The sequence below is a fragment of the Sorex fumeus genome, unplaced genomic scaffold, assembly GCF_029834395.1.
Source record: "Sorex fumeus unplaced genomic scaffold, SorFum_2.1 ptg000163l, whole genome shotgun sequence".
Lineage (NCBI taxonomy): Eukaryota > Metazoa > Chordata > Mammalia > Eulipotyphla > Soricidae > Sorex > Sorex fumeus.
This window is the reverse complement of record NW_026606220.1, coordinates 50,538-74,483: the sequence shown is the minus strand read 5'-3', so window position 1 is coordinate 74,483 and position 23,946 is coordinate 50,538. Positions and strand designations below refer to the sequence as shown.

At 42.9% G+C, this 23,946-nt stretch overlaps 1 protein-coding gene across 1 annotated transcript in view; it reads left to right on the top strand.

The window, feature by feature from the left end:
- LOC130016642 (gamma-aminobutyric acid receptor subunit alpha-3-like) overlaps nucleotides 1-23,946 on the top strand; it is a 174,721-nt gene that overhangs the window by 116,198 nt on the left and 34,577 nt on the right. Inside the window, exons 4-5 of the mRNA XM_056107365.1 lie at nucleotides 5,729-5,796; nucleotides 15,879-16,099. Of these exons, the coding sequence (XP_055963340.1) occupies nucleotides 5,729-5,796; nucleotides 15,879-16,099 (289 nt within the window). The remainder of the gene's footprint in view (nucleotides 1-5,728; nucleotides 5,797-15,878; nucleotides 16,100-23,946) is intronic.

The window sequence follows — 23,946 nt, the reverse complement described above, 5'->3', positions numbered from 1 at the left end:
CGGGAAGTTAAGTGATTAAGTGATTATCTTCACTCCCATTCCTTCCCATTCCAGTCGTCGCATGATGTTCTCGAGGGTGGCACTGAAGAGTTTCGGTGAAATGGTATCACCCTGCCGCACCCCTCTCTTGACATCAACGATCACTTCTTTGTAGAATGGTGAGATCCTGGTAGTGAATCCGCAATACAGCTCACGGAGGATCCTGATGTATTGGGCTTCAATGCCCTGATTGGCTAGGGCTTCAATGACCGCTTCCGTCTCAACAGAATCAAAGGCCTTCTTTAAATCAATGAACATTAAACAGAGCGGCATCTTGAACTTCCGAGAAACCTCAATGAGCTTGGTTATTGTGTGGATATGGTCGATGGTGCTGAATCCTTTGCGGAACCCTGCTTGCTCGCATGGTTGTCCTTCATCTAGTGTTCTGCCAATCCTATTTAGGATGACTCGAGTGAACAACTTGTAGATGACAGACAATAGGCAGATCGGGCGATAGTTGCCAATGTCATGGATGTCTCCCTTCTGGAACAGTAGTACGGTCCTGCTGGTTTTCCATTGGGACGGAACCTTGAATTCAGACAGAAGGCAGATGGGGTTAAATCCACCAGCTCCAATCTGTGTGTTCATCTGGAGTAATACAATGAAGTGGAGGTGCTGTGTGATATAGGAGGAGCAGTTACCTAGTAACAGCTGTTACAAAGTGGAGGTGGGGTGTGACAGGTAAGAGGCAGATGAGAAGGAATCTAGAGCCAGTGGTGGAATGATGGATCCAACGTGGTGGTGGGTATAGTAATGTTCTGTGCCTTACAAATCAATAGTAACACTAACAACCTATGTTCTAAATAACAATCTTAAATGAAATTGAATGGAATGAAAATAAACCTATGGCACATCAAAAGAGAGAGCCAAGTCCCAAATAGTCAAGAATTAAATGCAACATTATTTTAAAAACACATTCTGGTTAATAAGGCGTCAGAAGTGGTTTACAAATCATATTTCAATTAATGCATAATATATTTTATCCACTATAGTAATAGAAAAATGACAAAAAGTTCATAAAAATCATAAAAGTGGCCGAAAAACAACTGATAAGTTGCAAAATTTATTTATTACACTTTTAAGCGGACTGAAATGGAAGGAAATGCCTTTGTTCATATATAACAAGCTTAATTTATTGAGGTAACAATCATTTACAGAGCAAAAATTTCTTTGCATTTTAATAAATTAAAAAAGTAAAGTAAAGGCCCTCGCGTTGATCGTCGATTTGCTCGAGCGGGCCCAGTAACGTCTCCATTGGAGACTTTGTTGTTACTGTGTCTGGCATATCGAATACTCTCGGTAGCTTGCCGGGCTCTCCGAGAGGGGTGGAGGAATCGAACTCGGGTCGGCCATGTTGGCATTTAATAAATTAATATTTAAAAAATGAAGTAGTATATAACAAAGAACAGCGAATATAAAATATCCATTATTAAGGATAACACTGTCTGTGGATGACATATGAAAACATTTCCTACTAGGAAAACTTAGGAGCAAGCAAAGGACACTTGCTATTGGATCTTTTATATTTGAAAGATGTTATGAATATGGATGTGGAAAGCCGAAAAGAATAGACAAACTATTCAAGTTAATGAGTTACTGTAACAAGGTAGCTAGGTGGAAGTGCTAGCAGAAAAACAGTCATCTTTTATATAGCAGTGACAGAAATTTAAAATAACATAAAAATCAGATCCAAAGTCATGATCGATCAAAACTCTGCAAGATCTCGAAAGTGAAAATGCCAGGATGTCATTAAGAGAAATGGGGAAGAGCTCCATTTTCAGTTTTTGCACCTTTATTAATGAGAACCAGTCTTCTGTCATTTGTCTTTTGCGGCAATGTCATCATTCATTTTGGTTAAGGAATTTATCCTCACTTAAAAGAAAATCTGAAAGTTTTCTTCATGTTTATTCTCCAAAGTAAGTTTGGTGTTAATCTTCCTTAAGTGTTTAGAAGACTTCATAGATACCATATCTATTAGAAATGAAGTTCTGTTTGTATACTGATTTTTTTTTTACTTTTTTGGTCACATCCGGTGATGATCAGGGTTTACTCCTGGCTCTGCACTCAGGTATTACTCCTGTTAGTGCACGAGTAGACTTTATGGGATGCTGGGGATTGAACCCAGGTCGGCAGCATGCAAGACAAATGCCTTACCCACTATGCTACCACTCCAGCCCCTGTATACTGATTCTTAATCAGATATTTATCACTGTCCTCCCATTGTTCATTGATTTGCTCGAGTGGACAGCAGTAATGTCTCACAACAAATTATGAGACTTGCTACTGTTTTTGGCATATGGAATACATCACGGGGAGCTTGCCAGGCTTTGCCATGCAAGCGAGATACTCTTGGTAGCTTGCCGGGCTCTCCGAGAGGGGCAGAGGAATCAAACTCGGGTCAACTGCGTCCAAGGCAAACGCCTTACCCACTGTGATATCGCTCCAGCCCAATCAGATATTTAACATCACTAATAGATATTGGGCCCTTTACATTTTCCCATTTAGTCTGTTTTCAGTAGAGTATGTTTTTGAGGAATTTGTTCATTTTAGATTAACTTTGACTCTCTCCTAAAAAAAACTGTTGATGACTTCTTGTTTTTCTTTGAAAGTTAGTGAGATCATTTTTGATAATGAATTTTCTATTATTAATATTGTTCTTTGCATTTTCTGTCCTTGTTGCTTAATTGATCTGCCTTACAAGTGACATACCCATTTTTTTCTTTTCAAAAACCCACCATTTATCTCATTTTACATAGTCTACATTTAATATTTCTTTTCTAAATGGGACCAAAATGGTGGAAGCAGTTATACGATGTCTAGAGTACTGATCAAACAGTCCCTTCTGTAAAGCCAAAGAAAGTTCTGAAGGATGAACCTCAGCCCAGTGGGACAGTGGTTTTTCACTGCATAATTTGCTTCTGAGCAAGCCATGGGTATCTTTTAAGTATGAGCAACTGAGAGAGTCGTAGTGCTGGATTTGCATCAATCTTCTTACCTCTCAGAAAATAACGAAGAAACCCAAGCACAAAAATTGGTAAGTCTACCACTGTACTTTATGGTGTCTCACTAATAAAAATTAAAAAAAATAAAAAAGAGAAGAAAATGATGAAGCTTCATCCTGGACACCACTGGACACTTTCAGCTTTGTACTTGACCATTCATCCAGAATTCCTAGTTGAACTGGGAGAAAACACAGAATCGGATAAACTTTCACTCTACAAGCCAGCCACCCCAAGGAGAACAAGGCAGCAGGCATTTCCGGGGCAGAGACCCGGAAGCAGACTCAAGCTGTTGCAGCTCCAGGACTTCCTGTCTACCCAATTTGATCATCTTATATTGGAAGTAGAGCAGCCTCGGAATACTCTCTCTTCTTCCTCCCTATGGTCTGGGATTCCCGGTTTCTGTTTAGCAATATTCCAGTTTGATAATGTCATTGGTTTAGAAAGTTGCTGTGTGTCTATCTCTGTCCTGCCGAAGGTCTGGATTCTGATGCCAACTGCAACTGCACTTAATGCCCAGGCGTATTTCTCATCCATTCACAATCTCAGGAGACCTGGGCAGCTGTCCCCAGGTGCTAAAACATGGTGCCTGCCTCTCATCCCCGGGGAGTGGCCCAGCAGCAGGGGCTTCTGTGGTGGCCAGGCGTGGAGGGTCTTACACAATTAGTTGTTCTATCCCATTCAATGCTTTCTCCCATTAATTGATTTTGTCAGGGAGGGGGCAGGAAAGTACTTCTCCAGTCTGAATCTGGCAGAATATCTGAGTCTTCGGGGGAACATGGTCTTGTTCTGAAATATGTATTCTTCCAGGGCAATGTGTCTCCAAAGGAAGGTTGCATTCTAGGTGACACCCCAAGTATTTGAAACACAGCTCTGGATTCAGGGACGTGCTGTTTGCTGATTAAACTTGGGAGTGTTTTCTTGAATATCCCATCATGCTAATTGTTAATAAACTGTAATCAGAATCTTTTTTGCGAATGGATTATCTCTGGGGACTGCAGTTTCTTGTACACACACCATGCTTGGATGCGAGAACATTGTATTGAACCTAAGGGCTGCTTCTGGAAACTGGCAAATCACCAAGATCTAAGTACATGCTTTTAGGACTGATGAATACAGTAATGATACTGGAGATGAAGTGAGTTCTGTCTGTCTGTTCACAAACGAGAAGAAATGGCTCTGCAGTGTGGTGGCAGTCCCACCGAGTTCACTCGTCTCATGTGTGTGTTTGCTCTTAAGTTCTGCTGCTAGTGTACATTACTGTGCTTCTATCTCCAGGACTGGAGTGGGACTTGGGTTAAGTTAAGCTAACGGCGAGGTGTTTGGTAGGTGGAGTGGGATTTGCTAGGCTACCGCAGGTCCCTCAGGTGCTGACATTTGAGGTGTTCTGAACTGGATAGGCTAATCCTGGCTAAACCGGGATCAACAGGACTGACAGAAGCGGAGGAGGAGAAACAGTGGTCGAATAATTTCGCTCATGCAGGTATCATTGCCATATTGGCAAATATGGGATCAGATTCCCCGTTTCACTGCAAGAATCTTCACTGAGAAGCGTCTTTGCCACGTATTGAGATGGGAAGGCAGGCAGAGAAACGGTTATGATCAAGGAAAGTAAATTCAAAAAAAATATGGTAGGTGGCACTAGTCACCTTCAAATCACTGGGCTCAATCCCCAGGTTTATTTCTCATTCACTCAAAATCTCTTGTGGACCCAGACAAGTCTCCTGGGTAGCAGTCCCCAGGTGCTAAGCCATCATGCCAGACTCTCTCACCCCCAGGGAGTGGCCCAGCAACACGAACTTCTGTGACAGCCAGGCACAGAGGGTCTTACACAGGATATTCTCATTGCATCCAGGGAATGCTGCAGTTCACATTCTCCTTGAGTCAGAAGCAGGCACAGGGCCGTAAGTGGGAGCTGGACATGAGGTCTCTTGCTGTCTGTCCCAGATAAGGGTCATCCAGTGGACGGGGTCGGCATGTGTGACTGCCAGATTTCTAAGTGCCTGTCCTAATTTTGAGATTTGGAGGGGGGGCTCTTTTATTATCGTACTGAATGGAATTAGTGTTGGTGAGATTTCTTATGATCATTATTGTTATTATTGGTTTGTGACCACAACCAGCAATGTTCAGGGGATAACACCCAATTCTGCATTCAAGAATCACTCCCAGTGGGGCTCAGGGGACCCTATGGGATGCCAGGGGTCAAACCTTGGTCAGCTGCGTGCAAAGGCAAGGCAGGCAACCTACCTGCTGCTCTATTGCTCCAGCCCCTTTGTCTTCTTCCTTCCTTCTTTCCTTCCTTCCTTCCTTCCTTCCTTCCTTCCTTCCTTCCTTCCTTCCTTCCTTCCTTTTTGGTTTTGGCTTTTGACTTGGGGGCCACACCCAGAGGTCCTCAGGAGTTTCTCCTGGCTCTGCCTTCAGGGATCACTCTTGGCAATGTTGGGGGGATTATGTGGGATGCCAGGGTTAGAGCCCAGGTTGGCTGCATACAAGGCAAGCACCCTAACCACTATGCTATCTCTCTGGCCCCTGTAGGTGAGACTTTTGTAAGGGGCATTCTAGTGACTGTACTAAATACCCTTAGTCAGAATTAAGGTGGCTGCTGACACCATGACAGAAGTTACTTTCTGAATGAAGGGGTATGATTTTAATAAAAATCTGCTTTTCATTTTTTAAATTTGTTTGGCCAGATGCAGTGACAGAAGTGAAGACTGACATCTATGTGACCAGTTTTGGCCCTGTGTCAGACACTGACATGGTAAGTCTAGTTCCTGCAAAGGTAAAAGTGACAGATGATACAAGTAAGAGGAAATTAATTGCTGTCTTATTATGGCAATACCACACAGAGAATGATATTTTCTCTGGTGAGCACTTGGTGGAGCTCTCTGACAAGAGGGTTGTTCCTTGCAAATGCATTGTTCTCTGGGGACTTGAATTGACCAGGGTTGTGAAACATTCAGTGGAAGAGTCAGAAGCACTTCTGGGAAATATTTTCACAGAAGCAAGTGGGGGGGCGCTGAGCAGAGTTCAGGAATAGGAGTAAGTACTACACAGTAGCAATTGGTTGATCTCTTGTGAATCATCTGGAAGGATTCCCTACTTCGCTACCATTCTCCCTTGCTGCTGACACACTGAGTGTAGTGGGGCATCGAGGCAGGAAACCCTCATTTAATAGACCACGTCATCATTACTGATTGAGTGGCCGAGATTTGATGGAATTGTCATCCTAAAGGACAACAAAAAAGTTATTATCTTATCAGTCTGCCTTGCAGTTATTAGAGATTCTAGAAGTTTCTCTGAGTAATTTTGTGTGGAAAAATTTGTGTTGAAAAATATCAGGTTAAACTTTCATAGATTTTCCCCCCTATATTTCTTTATTCATTGGGATTAGAAGGAATCAAGGCTTTTTTTCTTAACCTTTTGCGTAAATCTGAACCGTTGCGCTGACACATAATAAGAACTTGTCCTCTGGGTTACACAGAACTATTGAGTGGATTTGACTAGGAGGCTAAGAATATTTTGCTCTCTTCGAATGCTTGCTCTGGCGTTCTCTGCAGAATGTACTAGAAGGGGAGACAGACTGGCTTTGATTCCAGCATGTTGGTTTTGCATGACTCATCAGTCAAGCAGGGTAGGAGTCAGTGGCTTAAGCAAGCAGGGAGTCATGAGTATCTTTGAAGCCCAGAGGGAAAGAGAGATGCCTGAACTTTTTCTTTCAACTATTGAATAAAGAATATGACAGTGATATATTAGACTTCATTTTAACTCCTTATGAGCAAGTTCCAAGTCTTTATGGCTTCCCTACCCCCAACTGGAGTACTTCACATACGGGTGGAGCGCAGTGATGATTATGACTGATGCATGAGGGTTAGAGCCTGGAAACAACTTTATTAAGGGCAGAAAGAAAACCTGTCTATGCTTCCCACTCTCAACCTGTTGACTCATACTGCCCACAGTTCATATAGAGCCATGTATCAAAACCTGGCCAGTTGGTCATTTGACAAGTGCTCATTAGAAGCCTAACTCTGCAATAAAGGATTCCAATGATCCCCTGCCCTTGGAAAACTTTTAGACCCTGATGATTAGCAGATGCAATAGGAATATGCAGTTCTCTTTTTGTGTTGCAGAGAATGAGTAGCTGGATTCGGGTTTTCATAAGAAAGCACCTGAACACTTGCTCCGCAGACCCACGCTCTCCATTGTGAACGAACAACCACGATCACATTTAGAAAAATATGCATGCACATAAGGAAACTCACAAAGTAGAGCTAGCCCACACACTACTACATAGACACACATACACACACATGCCGATGCTCAGTGCATTTGACTGCAGAAAAACATACATAGCCCTTACCAGGTAGCTCCTTTCCCAGCCCCTTCCCCACCAAAATTGGCACACGTGGGTACACAGTGGTTCTCAAGTCATCAGAAATAAATCAGATTTTCCCCCAAGCTATTCTAAAGTTTCCTGTTCCAATTTCTTTGTGTTTCTCCCTCCTGATTAAGCAGAAGCAATAGAATGGCTCTCTGCTGATAATGAGACTTAGTCAAATAACTTGTAAGTTATTTTTAGCTACGCTTCCATCCTGTCAAAAGGCAGAATCGCTCTGATCATTCTGGCTGGTAAGATCTTTCGTGGTGTTTAAAAATTTTATTCTCCTAAAGTGTTTCAAGTAGGTTGTGGCAGTTGACCCAGGGGGGCAGGTTGACTTTGTGTGGGACCTGAGACAGACATCTGACCTTTAAGCAACTAGTGGAAGGTAACCCGGGCTCCCCAAGATGCAGGTTGTTTGGAAAAGGAGATGGAGATTAGGACTGTCTTTGCTCTTGACTTCCTTCCAACCACACAGTTGTTGCCCAGACTATTTCCCCAAGGAAAGCTAGTCTTTTGTTCATAAAGGGGAAAAATTGTGGTGCCAGTTTGAGCAGTGAATCTCCATCACCCGTAACTGTAATGGCACTCTAATGGCACTTCTTGGTCCAACGTTGCACTTCTTGGTTCAACGTTATTGCTGTAATGGCACTTCTTGGTCCAACGTTGACTTCTCAGGGTCCTGCTTTTGGCACACAGCTCTATGAAGCACAGGATCACCGTCCTCACAGTGTTTAGCATCTGCTATGTGCAATAGCAAAGGAGACAAAACACATTGCATTTAAGGAAAATTTGGTCTATGTTCCTCCCCTTCACTGAAAATTCTGCAGAGGCATAGGCTGCTCAGAGGCATCTGCGTATTGCCAGAATCTGGTTTCAAGCCTGTCAGACCCAGCGAGCTCTGTTCCATAGCCCAGTTCTTTGGCTCTACCATTTGTTACCTTCCTGTGAATTAGGGTGCAGAGAAAGTGGGGGGCTATCTGCGTCAGAATCGCTTGCATAGTGGTCAGTGTTTGGAAAGGAAGGTCAAAAGGCAATTTGACATTTTCTAAGCCTGTACTAAATGTTCTTGCCATACCAAAAAATAATTACAGCTGTATGAAGCGAATGGAATGCTAATTGACTTGGTCGTGGTAATCACTTCCCCATTTTCATGTTTACCTCTATTCAGTCCTCGCATTGTATGGTATGAATATTTCTCCTTTCTTATTTGCCCAGAATAACTGAAGAAGATTAAAGTAAAAAGAACTTTAACAGCAACGAAAAACAGTGTGTCCCATTCCCGTCCAAATTACCTCTGACAACATTTTCATTGAGCTCTCAATGTCCTTGAACACCGGGGAGGTGTGGGCCCGGGCCCTGGGTTATGCATTCCACAAATATCCATCAGAAGGTGCAGCCAACCCCAGTGAGAAAAGAAATCTGACAAGAATCATATTAGCGGCATCAGAGAGAACATTCTGAGAACTTATAATGACAAGTCTAGGTGTTGTCACCCCCTACTTTCTTCCCAGCACGCACTTTCACTATTTACCTTCCAGTTAACAAGTGCCAGCTAGCACACTGCTAATAGAGAAACTTCCTCGACAGTCATGCAACGACACAGGGAGACAGCACAATAAGAGAGCGGCTGTCCAGCTCGGTGAGAAAATGAAGAGAAAGCTGGGCCAACAACTCAAAACAGAAAAAAAAGAACATTGAACCACAATTCTTTTTTATTTATTTATTTTTAATTTTTATTAGTGAAACACCATGAGGTACAGTTGTAGACTTAAAAATTTTTGTGCTTGGGTTCCAATTATACAATGATCAAATACCCATCCCTCCACCAGTGCCCATTTTCCACCACCACGGGTCCCAGTATCCCTCCCACCCCCATCCCCCCCATCCCACCCTGCCTCTGTGGCAGGGCATTCCCCCTTGTTCTCTCTCTCCTTTTGGGTGCTGTGGTTTGCAAAAGAGGCATTGAGTGGCAATCATGTTTGGTCTAGAGTCTACTTTCAGTATGGTTCTCCAATCCTGGGAGGATCCTCCCAACACCCTTTACTTGGTTCTCCCTTCTCTATCTGAGCTGCCTTCTCCCCTAGCATGTGTGGCTGGCCTCCAAGCCATGGAGCAAACCTCCTGGTACTAATCTCGGCTATTCTTGGGTGTTAAGTCTCCTATTTTGTTACTTTATGTTCCCCAGATGAATGCAATCTTTCTATGTCTATCCCTCTCTTTCTGACTCATTTCGCTTAGCATGATACTTTCCATGTAGTACCACTTGTATGTAAATTTCATGACTTCATCTTTTCTAGAACCATAATTCTTTTTTTTTGCTTTTTGGGTCACATCCAGCGATGCTCAGGGGTTACTCCTGGCTCATGCACTCAGGAATCACTCCTGGCGGTGCTTGGGGGACCATATGGGATGCTGGGAATCGAACCTGTATCGGCCATGTTGGATGCGTGCAAAGCAAAGGCCCTACCTACTGTGCTATCGCTCCAGCCCCCTAGAACCATAATTCTTAAGACCAGGCTTGGGTAGTACACATTTTAGTCTGACAACAGCTTATGAAAATCATACGAGGTTGCCAGGGGTAGCCAGGAAAAATGGAGTTAATTAAAAAGAAAGTTCCATAGAAGTATCTTTTCCGGTGGCTGTGAATTTGAAATTTTTGTACCTCTCTAGCACTCCAAAAACTGGTTGTATCTCGATCCAGCCCTTGGTTGCCGCCGGGTTTGGACCCAGAACCTTGGAGAGCCTTTATGTATGTTGAAAGACAGCCGCAGAGCCTCAGTTTCCCCTACTGGCAAGGACAGTGCACTTCTCTGTGCAGCATGGAGATGGGCCCCTCACGGGGTTCTGTGAGTAGGAGTCTCCTGGGCTACTTTCGCGTCAAATAGACATGCAGGCCACATAAGCATGTTGAGACTCTGTGAAGGGCTGAAACTGAGAGAAGGATGTGGCTTCTGCGTGTCTGGCTCGAGAATGATGCCAGGAAGGCACAGACCGAAGGATGGTCTTAACAAAGCTAAGGGACAGAGCCTGCTTGTGGCACCGGAAAAGGTCTCTAATGCCACTGTTAAGTAGCTTGGCCACAGATCCCACTGAAGTGAAATCAGACTGCCAGTCCCTTTCTGGTCACCTGCTTTAATAGGAGGCAGAAGTTTTGAGGGCTGACGATATTCAAACTGGAACTACCTTCCTGAAGAGCTCAGTGCCATCTCTCTACACAGTGTCAGAAATGGACTCGCAGCCCTTCCCAGGAGACCAGCTTAGGCTTATTATGTGGAAGATTTGATTGAAATGCTTCACCAAACAACAGAATTCATTTATCAATTTGGGCATAATCATCTCTGGAGAATAAACATGGGCTCAATTTGCAAGGTAGGAATTGATCGCATTTCTAGAACAGTCAGATCCAAATCAGATTGCTTTGGACTTAAGGTCAGGGGATAGTATGAAGGAAATGATGAGTATGTAATTTTTTCCCGAATACTTTTGGCTATGTTCAGAAAAATATACAAAACATAGGTAACCATTACCCAGTTTTTAACCTGAACTGTTAGCAACTTTTCATGTTAAGAAGAAACAGTTGTCAACAAGAAGATGAAGTTTCCATCCAATTCTTCTGATCCCATCCCTCTGTCTCTCTCCCTCAGAGAAAGCCACAACCTGAGTTCACATTTTTCATTTTTCATTGCTATGTGTACTCTGTGAGTGTTCCTTAGCTCATACATGTCATAATTTAATTATATAATTGTTGGTTGGATTTTTTAGTTTATAGATTTGTTGCCTCGTCATAATTTAATTTTTGCCTGATATATTTTTTGCTCAAGTTATCTGTTTTTAAAAGTCTTTTTACGAGGCAGGGTGGGATGGGGGTGATGGGGAGTGGGAGGGATGCTGGGACCCGTGGTGGTGGAGGGATGGGTACTTGATCATTGTATAACTGAAACACAAGCACAAAAATTTGTAAGTCTATAACTGTACCTCATGTTGTTTCACTAATAAAAAAAATCATTGTGACAATGGGAAAAAAAAGTTTCAGAAACACAACCAACAATAGCACTGTCAACAATAAACTGTATTAAGTAAAGATTTCTTTACAATTATTTAAATCTTGACACAGATTCTATTATGGATTTACTGTATTAATATGTATTTAAATTTTTGATTCACTTTTTTTTCTGTGTGACTCTCTTATCTGTCGACCAAACAATGAATATAAGAATTCACTTTCAAAAAAAAAATAAAAGTCTTTTTAGATTTGGTGTTGGACTATTCCTGGCAGTGCTGAGGACTTACTCCTGGCTCTGTGCCCAGTGGTAGTGGGAAGTGAATTTAGGTTGGACACATGCAAGGCAAGTATCTACTCACTGGATGGTATGTCTGTGGTCCCATGTGTCCACCTTTTCAATATGCAGTTTTATTTTCTATGTGTGACACTCCATTTTTAGTGTAATAATATTTTATCTCAAAGAAAAATGTCTTACTGTTTCTGTTTTACAATTGTTCCACTTTATTTTGATTAGGATTTGCACATAGATATGTTTCAGTACTTTAATTTTAACCTGAATTTTGTGTTTTTGGATGTGACTCATATATACATAGCAAACGATTGTATTGCTTGTTTATACTTTATATATATTTTGGGGGGGTGTTTGTTTTGGGGTCACACCTGGTGATACTCAGGAATTATTCCTGGCCCAGCACTCAGGAATCACTCCTGGTGGTTCCCAGGGGACCATATGGGATGCCATAGATCGAACCCAGGTTGCTACATGCAAAGCAAGCACCTAAGCATCTAAACAATCCCACCAGCACGTGTTTTATGTGTTTCTTCTCATTTATTTTGCTATTTTCTATTCTCTTTATGTCATCTCTTCTTGCCTTCAGTATCATAGCATTTTTCATATTTCCATTTGTTTTCCTCTCCTGTTTTGTAAATTTTATGAGTTCTAATGTCTCACCCCCCTTCCAAATAATGAAAGGCTGGATTAACCCATGTAGTCCCAGTCCCTCCCGCCGTTCTAGTTGGTTTACTTTGATTATGGGTTCCACCTCATTTTTATAGGACTTGTGATTTATAAGAGTCATTGTTCACCTTGTTCACAGGTGTGCTAGTACTTGTTCACACTATTTTTTTTTGCCTTTTGGGTTACACCCAGCGATGCTCAGGGGTTACTCCTGGCTCATGAACTCAGGAATTACTCCTGGTGGTGCTCGGGGGACCATATGGGATGCTGGGAATTGAACTTGTGTCAGCCATGTTGGCTGCATGCAAAGCAAACGCCCTACCCACTGTGCTATTGCTCCAGCCCCTCACACTATTTTTTAATACGACATAAAAAGTAGTTCTTTGCCTGAAATTCATTCAATATCTTATTCATTCAAAGTTTTTAGAGTTCCTTTTATCTCCCAGGGAGACTTATAGTTGGTAGGGACATACCGAATGTCCCCATGGAGCTTACAGGATAGTAGAAGAAAACTAGAATATTCAGGATTTGCATGGTGGTGGCTGGTCTCACCACCATGCTGAGACCACTCTCCGCACACATGAAGGTACTGGCAGAAGGACAAAGCCACGCGGGTTCCGGGGCCGAGATCTCCAAACCTACTCGGATTGGAGTTGAGCATCCTCCACCCAGATCCTCCAAATTCCAGTAGGCGGGGGTCACACCCACCACCTGGCCCCCTGGCGCCGTGTAATCCCATCAACGGCCAAGACTCAGAGACTATAAAATCCAGCTCCCGAAACCGCGCGGCCGCGAATGCGACATCTTATCAGGACATCTTTTTATGACATCTTATTATCTCATTCCTACTTTGGACAAACTTGCAGGCTATCGAATGTAGCCTGCCCACAGGGCAGAGTCTGGCAAACTCCCCGTGGCGTACCAAATATGCCAAATACCAGTAACAATGATGGGTCTCATTCTCCTAAAGAGCCTTGAATATAATCTCAGGGCTAGAATGAAAGAGACGTTACTGGGGCCTGCTCGAGGCAATCAACGAATAACAGGATGATGAATGAATGAATTCAGGATTTAATAATCATCATTTTAGGTGGGTTGTTAGCTTATTTTTAGCAAATCTTTGTCAAAGTATTGTGACTGCTTTTGCAAATCAGCGTATAGTTACCCCCAGCCCCATCCTTTCAGAAAGACCAATTTTTTTGTCCTTTATCAGTTTATAAGTAAGCAGCAAAGAGGCATGTAAGCCTCAGTTGTGTAGAGCATTAAGCTTGAGCTTGCTTCCCCTAAAGCTCTCTGCATTCAGAACCCAGGCGTGGCTAGACACATTGACTCTGTATTTTCATGCTGTATCTAGTTCTGTTTAGTTCATGTGATCTAATTTACTGTCTGCTGAAGCCGAGCCCTTAAGGACCTTGGTGTTGTCTACAGTAAGCTAATCTTCTCTGGCACAGTCTCACTTTGTACCTATTGTCTAGATATAATAATTGATTAAGTCTCCTTGCTCTCAAAAGTGTTCCAGTTTAGACACTAAGTTATGTAATCACCCCATCCATAGGCATTAATATCCTCAGTATGCTTGGAAGAAAGAGACAAGACAAATTGCTTATTTTGTGGAAGGATGGAGAAAAGGTTAGAAAGGAAGGCTCGGGCCAGTTTGTGAAGGCCGTATGTTCTAGAGAAGGGAAGGATATTGGAACTTTGTCCAAGTCTCAGTGGAAGCCATTAAATGATTCTTCTTCAAATAATTCTAAGTGTCTCTTAACGTTGCTTTATTTTGCCATGGCTTCTTGGTCAGCCAAGGCTCTGAATAGGCTCTCTGCTCAGGTCTTGGCATGCATCTCTTAATCATTCTCATGCTGCAAGAGCCTTCCCCTGAATTTACAACTCTGAATATTTCCAAGCTCTAGTTCCTAAAATGTTAAGCCAGTACTTCTCTTGACTTCTGCCAAACACATAAGCATTACCTGCAGTCTTTCTGTCCTTTCTCAGGTGATGGGAGATAACCATTTTATTCCTGCGTTTTGCTTTTTGGGTTTCTTTGGGGAGGCAGGTAGACCCAGTAGTGCTCAGGGCTCTGCGCTCAGGGATCACTCCAGGCGTCCTTCAGGGCTGCATGTGGTACCTACTAGGGATTGAACCCGGTTCGCAGCGTGTGAGACAAGTGCCTTCCCGCTATGTTATAGTTCTAGCCCCTTTCACCTGCATTTGAAAAATCTGTCCCAGAGTCTGCCATATTGTTGTAGTGTAGTGGTCAGCCAGGATTTGGGGAGCATAGATAACCCGATTTGGGGACTTTCTTTCTTGGACTCTTTTTTTGTCACCCAGAGCCCTAAAATTTCAGATTCTTTGCTACCTTTAGTAAGACTGTGTTTCCCTCCAGGAGAAATCTAGGTTTGAAGGAGCACATGTGGGAGAGGGAAGATGCCGAGTACTCAGTTCCAGTCTGTGCTTTGGTCTCCTTGAAGGGTAAATTTTCCTCAAGCGTTTGTTTTTGGCCTTTGGACCATATCATATGATGCTCAGGGCTAAGTCTTAGCTTTGCACTCAGCATGAGGCTGTGTGTGTATGGCCGGGGGGTTGGGTAATGATCCGGGTATCCAGGCCAGCCTGTGCAAGGTAAGTATGTTACCCCCTGGTTGGCTCTCCATCACCTCAAGTTTTTTTCTTTGTGTTGCTTTTAAATTCTCTTTGTCTCTCTTCCTTCCTCCCTTTCTCCCCCTATTCTGGAATGGTAGAGTCAAATGATTTAAGTGCTCTTAGTAAAACCTGTAATATTAGTTCTTGTTTAATTCGTACTCAGGTCAATGCATTTGGGGATGCAAGAGAGATAATACTGGAGATACTCAAGGAACCAATATGGGATGTGGGGATGGAACCCAGGCTGGCCGCATGCAATGCAAGCACCTTCCCTGTTGTACTCTCTCTGGCCCCTCTATGTGTAGTTTTAATCTTATTTCTCTGAAAATTTTTTCTTATTTATCAAAAATAATCTAATACTAACTTCCCAGACTTATTGTTAGGGACCACTCTTGGCTGTGCGCTCAGGAATCACTGCTCGTGTTGCCAAGGGGACTCAGTGGGGTGTCGGGGTTGAACCCAGCTTGACTGAGTGCAAGGCAAATGTTCTGCTATCACTCTGGCCCCCAGATTTTGTGTTTGAGGGCTCAGATGAAACGTGCTTTCCAATGTCAGGACTTTTCGTTGCTCATCAGTGCAGGAAGGGGAGCTGGGGGCAAGAAGGGGACTCTGGCCTTCTCAAGAGATCTCTCAAGAGAGCGCCAGAGGGTTGCCAGTGATTTTCCCAAAGAAGATGCTGTCGACTCATCGTCGCACTGTGAATGCCGGCATGGTTCTGTAGTCATAGCCATTTTCTGTCCTCACTGTGAACACATTTCTGTTTCTCTGAGGGAATCAAGCGACTTCATTACTACATGCAAGAGCTCCTCCCAGGGGCTGTCACAGGCACTCTGCTCCAACGCATTTCTCTCCTTTTCTCCCTAGGAGTACACCATCGATGTATTCTTCCGGCAGACCTGGCATGATGAAAGGCTGAAATTTGATGGCCCCATGAAGATCCTTCCCCTGAACAATCTCCTGGCTAGCAAGATTTGGACCCCAGACACTTTTTTCCACAATGGCAAGAAATCGGTGGCTCATAACATGACCACACCGAACAAGCTGCTCCGACTGGTGGACAACGGGACACTCCTCTACACAATGAGGTCAGAGGGCCGGGTTCCAGTCTGACCAGTGTTGGGGGTTAGGGAACGCTGCTCAACGCTCTTTGAGCCTTACAGGTTAGAAGTGCACAGCTAAGTATATACTTACTGACATTCTTACAGGAGAATGTACTAACGCGTGTGTTCAGTAGATCACTGTATCACTCTATCACTGTCATCCCGTTGGTCATCAAATTACTCAACTGAGTGCCAGTAATGTAATAGTAATGTCTCTATTCCTTCCAGCCCAGAGATTTTGGCAGCCTCTTCTTACTCGTTTTTTCCCAATGACTGGAGGCTCTTTCAGGGTCAGGGGAATGAGACCTATTGTCGTTACTGTATTTGGCATATTGAATACGCCACGGGGAGCTTGCCAGGCTCTGCCGCTGTGGGTGGGATACTCTCAGTAGCTTGCTGAGCTCTCTGAGAGGCATAAATGAGTAGGAAGTGTCTAATAATGTGCCTCGAAGTCCAGAAAGCAGCCTGGAGCATGGTGGTGGTTGGGCAGTGGAGGTGAGCTGCCGGGGCTGGTTCCCTTGGGGTGGGGAGGGCTCTCACTTGTCCCACAGCCTGGCACGGAGTCTGATGGCATGGTTCTGGGAGCCTCCTTTTATACTCCTGTCTGGGAGGAGCATCCGTGAGTTCTGGAGGGTGGCCGATGAAGAGATTATCTGGTGCTGGCAGGATGTGGCTTATGGGTATGATCCCTGAGACACCGGAGACTGGGGGAAGCTGGCAGAGGATCTCGGTTCTGGGTCCCTTTGAGTCCAGAGTCTAAGGTCACAAGGTTCTACATTATATGGGTTCTGTGGGACTTCATTCTTGTGTGAGGCTCGGCTTGAGCGTCCGGAAAGTGGCCTGAAGCGTGGCAGTGGTTGGGCAGTGGAGATCGGCTGCCGGAGCTGGATCCCTTGGGGTGCAGAGGGCTCTCACACGCCCCACAGCCTGGCGCGGAGTCCCAGGACTGTTCTGTAGATAAACATATAAATAGAAAGTTGTACCTACAAACATTCTCAGATATAAAGTTTATATATATATATATAGTCATGGCATATGAATGTATGTATAATAAAATGCACATATAAACTAACACAAGTTGGGGCTGGAACGAGAGCACAGCGGGTAGGGTATTTGCTTTGCAAGCTGCAGACCCAGGTTCGATTTTCAGCATCCCATATGGTCCCTCGAGCACTGCCAGGAGTAATTCCTGAGTGCATGAGCCAGGAATAACCCCTGTTCATCGCCAGGTGTGACCCCAAAAGAAAATAAATAAATAAATAAATAAATAAATACTAGAGTTGGGGTTGGAGAGACAGCATACCAGGTAAGGCACTTGCCTTACATATGGCTGACTTGGGTTCAACCCCTGGTGCCACTTACGGTCTCCTAAACATTGTCAGGAGTGATTCCTGAGCACACCAGGGTGTGGAGTCCCCCCCCTCCAAAGATTCACAGACTGACAGTCATTTGCACAGGCTATATATAAATGCTGTAAACACTGTGGCAATCCAAATCAGCTAGAATTCACTGCAACAGCAATCTACCACTATGATGAAGTTCCGAGCACCAAATTAGATGATGATTGCTACTTTGGAAAGAAACATCTATGTGTGTATGTGTTCAATTAAACCAAATAGATATTTAAAATTGCAACAACAATTTATTTTGACCTTATTGCCTGGGAATGCTGAATAGTTTGATATGAGTGAATTTACCACACAAGTTCAAAGTATCTTTTTAGGCAATATACATAACATAGATACATAGTTACATCTTCATAAATTGTATTTTACAGTTTTCTACCCTCAAAACATAAAGGCTTCATACATTTTCATAATTTTTCTATTTTGTATGACATTGAGCATTTTGGTGTTGAATTTTGCTTTCAAAGAGAATGATTTGAAAAATATTTCCAGTTCAATATGATTTTTTGCTCCAACACATTAAAATTTTCTTCCTATTTTTGTTTTTGCTAAAGGTTCCCCCACCACATTTTTAAAGTTAATTTATTTTTTATTCACAGTGGGATACACAGTTACAAAGTTGTTTATGATTGGGTTTCAGTTATGTAATGTTCCAACACCTGTCCCTCCATCAGTGTACTTTTCCCACCACCAGTGTCCTCAGTTTCCCTCCCATCATCCCCCCCACCGCCTGCCTCTATGGTAGGCACTTCTCTCTCTCTCCCTCTCTCTTTTTCTCTCTCCATCTCTCCCTCTCACCCTCCCTCCCTCCCTCCCTCCTTCCCTCCCTCCCTTTCTCTTATTTTGGACATTACGGTTTGCAATACAGATATGGAAAGTTTATCAGGCATATCCCTTTATCTACTTTCAAAACTCAGTCCCTGTCCAAAATAATCATTTCCAATTATTATTGTCATACTGGTCCCTTCTTTATCCTAATTGCCCTTCGCTCCCCAGATATACCACATTAATGGGTGTCTGTCTTAAGTACATGAGTGAATATTTATTGGATAGAAAGTGAGATCCTCAGTGCAAGCTCTAAACTATTTCAGACATTTGGATTTGTTATTTTGTGCAATGAAACTCCCGAGTAATGAGTGTCTGGCAGATATGTGATAACTATATGAAATACACTTGCTATGTGACAGTTCTTTTTAATTTTAAGTTGGTATTTGTGTTGACCTTTTCCCCCGAGGAACTTGGAATACAAAAAGATTGAAAGAAAGAATGGTTACCCGGTGGATAATTATCAGAAAGAAATAAGTAGAATTGAATTGGGAATAAACAGGAGGAGAGAATAATGGAGAACAGAAGTAGAGTGGATAGTAGTGGTAAGAACATGCTTTGGGGAAGGGAACAATCATCTGAAAATATCAACAGAAGGAAAGTAGGCATTTATCAATTTCTCCCATTATTTTTGCATATATACACATAATAAGAGGATACAGGAAAAAGAGAATATAAGAGGTGCAGAAAAATATAGAAACATTAAGATGATAAAGGGAGAGCTGAAAGAAAATAAAGAAGGGAGATTAAATAAAATAAATATAGAAACATTACGAAGATGAAGGGGAAGATGAGAGAAAATTAAAATATAGAAAATAAATAAAATAAATAGTTAGTGTATCCTAGAAGCAGCCAGATCAGTTGCCACTGAGAATTCCCTGAATGGGAAGAAAGAAAAGAATTTATAGAGAAATAGTCATAGGGATACTGGGCGAAGTAAGTGGGAGAAAGAGGGTACATGATAGGAGAAATTCTAATATATTTATCTACTTATTTTTATAACCAAACCTATTTGTCCTGTAAGTACATACATGGCCTAAACTCAGTTCTGGGTCTGCATATGTAATGAGACGTGGCCTTTGTTCTCAAGATAGTCACACTGTTATAGGGACAGAGATTAACTGAAGTCATAAAGGTAAGTAATGGGAAGGGTACAAAAATGCACACCCCACTTATCACAAGTGTCTCCAGTGAAGACAACACTTAATTGTTAGGACTTTTATTCGCATTATTATTGGTATTTCTATTGATTTCTGAATTTTCAGATAATTAGGGGCAGCCAAGAAAATTGGAGGTTGGAAGTATATTTACACACTTTTACAATGTTGTTGCCAATCACAGCGAGACATCATGATGTAGTAAATAACAGTACGTTTGTGGTCCGGTGACACCCAGCCCTAGGTCTTTCTCACATGCCAAGGTGCCAAGGTTTAGTGGAGCAGTTAGAGCCATGAGAGTGTTTAAGAGTTGCTGTAGACTAGAGGAGATGGGAAATAGAAAATGTTTCCTGGGGACTTGTTTGGAAAAGAAAGGGAGGAGCAGCCGGAGCCATAGCACAGCGGAGAGGGCTCTTGCCTTGCACCCAGCGACCCAGGTTGAATCTCTGGCACCCCATAGGGTCCCCTAAACACTGTAAGGAGTGATCCCGGAGCAAGAACCAGGAGAATATCCTGAGTTCTAATTGGATTTGATCCAGAAATGAACAAATATTTTATTTTTTTAATTTTTTTTCCTTTTGGGTCACACCGAGCAATGCTCAGGGGTCACTCCTGGCTCTGCACTCAGGAACCACTCCTGGTGGTGCTTGGGGGACCATATGGGATGCCGGGGAACAAACCTGGGTCAGCCGCGTACAAGGCAAAAGCCCTACCCGCTGTGCTATCGCTCCGGCCCCTGAACAGATATTTTTAAAAGAAACCCTCTATTCAATTTCCCATCCCTCTTGCTGTTTTGAGTGAAGAGAGCAGCATTTTAAAGCCAAAATAAGTGCTATATATTTGTGAGGGAGCATAAAGGGACGAGTAGAAACACAAAGATTGAACACAGTATAAATAGGCTTTTGCTGACATGAAGTTCCCCGAGGAAATCATACGGGACCACCTGTCCAAACAACAGTGAGGTTTTTGCCAGTAAAGAACAGGGTCGCCGCTTGTCACACTGTAGTGAGACAGAACTTTTGAAAACAGGGAGAGGACAGAGAAGAATCTTGAATGTTTATGACACAGAAGGGGGAATTTTTAGAGAACAGAGCATCAGTAGAGGAAAAGAGAAAAGAGACACGCTTGTAACTGAGTACAGAAAAGAAAAGAGTTTAAAGAGATCAGCACAGGGAATATTTTGGGGGAAAACATTGGGATGAAGTAGATAGGAAGGGAGGAGAGGATGGATAGAATGAGGTAGGCTAAGGGGTTGAAGAGAAGCTAGATGATGGAGAGAGTGATAGGCAGTAAAGAAAAGGGACAGAAGGTTGAGACGAGTAGCGCAGAAGAGTGAGTGAATGAAGGAATGAATGAGAGCCAGTTAATGAGAAGAAAAATATATTGGAGAAACTAAATGATAGGATTAAATTTGTGGGAGGGCTATACAAGAGAAAAGAAAGGTGTGGGGCCGTTGGGAATCTTGAAAGCTGGAGAGGAGGGATACAGATTGAGGAGGGAAAGATAAAGCAGATCGAAAGATTCATCTCCTGAGAACAAAGTGGACAGATGGAAAGAAGAGGCCACTGGGCCATTCATTCTCGCATATGATTTCAACAAGAAAGCAAAGTTTGTCCAAAAAGAGCAGATGCAAATGCCCTAAGGGTGATTGCAAAGTGCAGAATAATGCAGGACACCGTCAACGTTTTCTATGCATCACCCTTTGTCCAAGGAACTCATGTGGTCCCCGACCTATAAACTGTCTTCAAGTCAGACATTAACTGATAGTCATAGGTTTGTGTGATGGCAAACTGTTCATAAACCATTGGGGTCAGTCTAAGCCACTTCCTGGAGTTGCCAGCCACAGGGTAAGAAGCTAAGGGACAGGCGCCCTTTGGAAGTTGGGTGTCTGGTGAGCTCCTGTTTCCCCTCCGTGGTTGGAGCTTCACCCTGACAGGAGCGTGGGTCCTGAGGGAAATGCCAGTTCAGAACTAAAAACTTGACTCTGATTATAGCACCATGATTTATTCATCTAGAGACTTTATGGCCGAGAAAAAATATTTGCCTTATCATTCTGATAATAATGCTGCCGCCGTCTGTATTGCAGACACATGAAAAGTGCAAATTGAATAAGGACGGGTTGAAAAGCACTTCTTAGTTTCCAGCAAGTCTTATTCTACAGCATGTATGCTATTGTTTTAACTCTTAGAAATAGCATCTGGATTCCATGAGAAAACAAAAATCTGACCACCGGTTACACGATTTCATAACTAGGGCAGTTTAGAACAAAACCTTCCTGTGCCTCATCTCGGGGCCCCAAGACAACCATAAAAATGCGGGCCCAAGGTCATTACCTGCTGTTTGCTGTGACAGCACACATATATACTAAATTGGAATGATACAGAGAAGGTGAATAGTCCAGCCCGAGACGATGCACACAGTGATAAAGTCTTTTATTTTATTTTTCCCAGACAGGGATAGATAGAGAAATTCATTTCTGTTCATGACAGTTATTGGTGAAGATGTGGGTAAATATGTTTATTTTCTCCTCTGTGCCTATTTTCCATAAATGTGGCATGAGGCGCTAAAAGTTTCTATTATTCTGAATGGGAAGTACAAGTACTTACTGAATTTAACTAGATTCTATCCCATTGACTTGAATCATTTATTCAACACATCTCCGAGTGCTTATGATGTTTGATGCATTGAGCTATACACATATAAATCAGGCCCAACTCATGTCCCCGATAACCTGGAAGCCTTCCACTTAATGCTGCCATTGTTGGTAGACAGCACCCTACTTCCAAAATCTCTTAACTCGAGGAAGATGGAAACTGCAATGGAATTACAGGCAGGGTCGGGAGCATCCAAAATAATTCGAAGTATAAAGGAATTTCTGTCCTTGTTTGTTGAGCCAGGAGTGAATGCGACTATGTACCAAACAGGGTAAGGGTGAGGTCCAGGAGGGTACTGCAGTGACGGCAGCAGCATGCATGAACACAGGGACTCATGAAGTGACATCATTCACTGGAAAAATTCATGTCTCTTTTTGTAGCTTCTTTGCCGAGTTCTTCCAAAATATTTCTTGAGTTGTTATGAGATCCAAATTGTAATCTGGTCCTTAAATATAAAGCAGTGAGTGGGGTAGCTGTGGGGTCTTCCTTCACATATCTGGCATGCTAGTGGTAAAACCACTCGTGACAATCAATTTGAATATATGCCATGATCAGGAATTACGTTCCAGGTACAGGATGAGTTGGCGGGGATTCCAAGCAGATCATTTTGATTTATTTATTTATTTATTTATTTATTCACTATCACTATCCTCCCGTTGTTCATTGATTTGCTCGAGCAGGCTCAGTAACATTGTGAAACTTGTTACTGTGTTTGGCATATCGAATACATCACGGGGAGCTTTCCAGGCTTTGCTGTGGGGCGAGATACTCTCGGTAGCTTGCCGGGCTCTCCGAGAGGGGCGGAGGAATCGAACTCAGGTTGGCTGTGTTGGCTGCATGCAAGGCAAATGCCCTACCTGCTCCAGCCCATTTATTTATTATTATTTTTATTTTTATTAGTGAAACACCATGAGGTACAAACTTTCGTGCTTGCGTTTGTTATACAATGATCGAGTACCCATCCCTCCACCAGTGCCCATTCTCCACCGCCAATGATCCCCGTATCCCTCCCCCCACCCCACTTTTTTTCACCCCACTTTTTAAAAAATTTTTATTAGTGAGACATCATGAAGTACAGTTGTAGACTTACAAATTTTTGTGCTTGTTTTTCAATTATACAATGATCAAATACCATCCCTCCACCAGTGCCCATTTCCCACCACCATGGATCCCAGTATCCCTCCCACCCCTCACCCCCACATCCTACCCTGCCTCTGTGGCAGGGCATTCTCTTCTGTTCTCTCTCTCTCTCTTATTGGGTTGTTTTGGTTTGAAAAAGAGGCAATGTTTTCACCCCACTTTTAAAGTGCATCCAAAGGAATGCACATACCCTGGCAATTGCAAATAGTGCTATAATGAACAGAGCTCCGCATAAATCTTTATGAAATAATGCTTTTGCATTCTCGGGGAAGCTGCCAAGGAGTAGAACTGCTGGCCCACATGGAAGTTCTCTTGTAATTGTTCAAGAGGATGTTGGATTGTTTTCCATAGTCTGAACTAGATGACATTTCACCAAGGCCCCTGATGGCTCTGCTTCTGTCTGACTCTTGACATGGGCCCTTCTCTCTGGTGAGACATGATATTTCATTGTCATCTTCAGTTGAATTTCTCTTGTTTGCATTTCTTTGAGGAAGAAATATACATTCAGCTCTTCTTTCCTTGTTTTTTTTTGATGAGTTTATGTATTATTTTGCTGTTGAGCTTTCCGAGTGCTTTAAATAAGTTGATAATTAGCCAGTATCAGATGTATGGTATTTAAATATTTTCTTCAGTAGAATGGCTTTTATTTT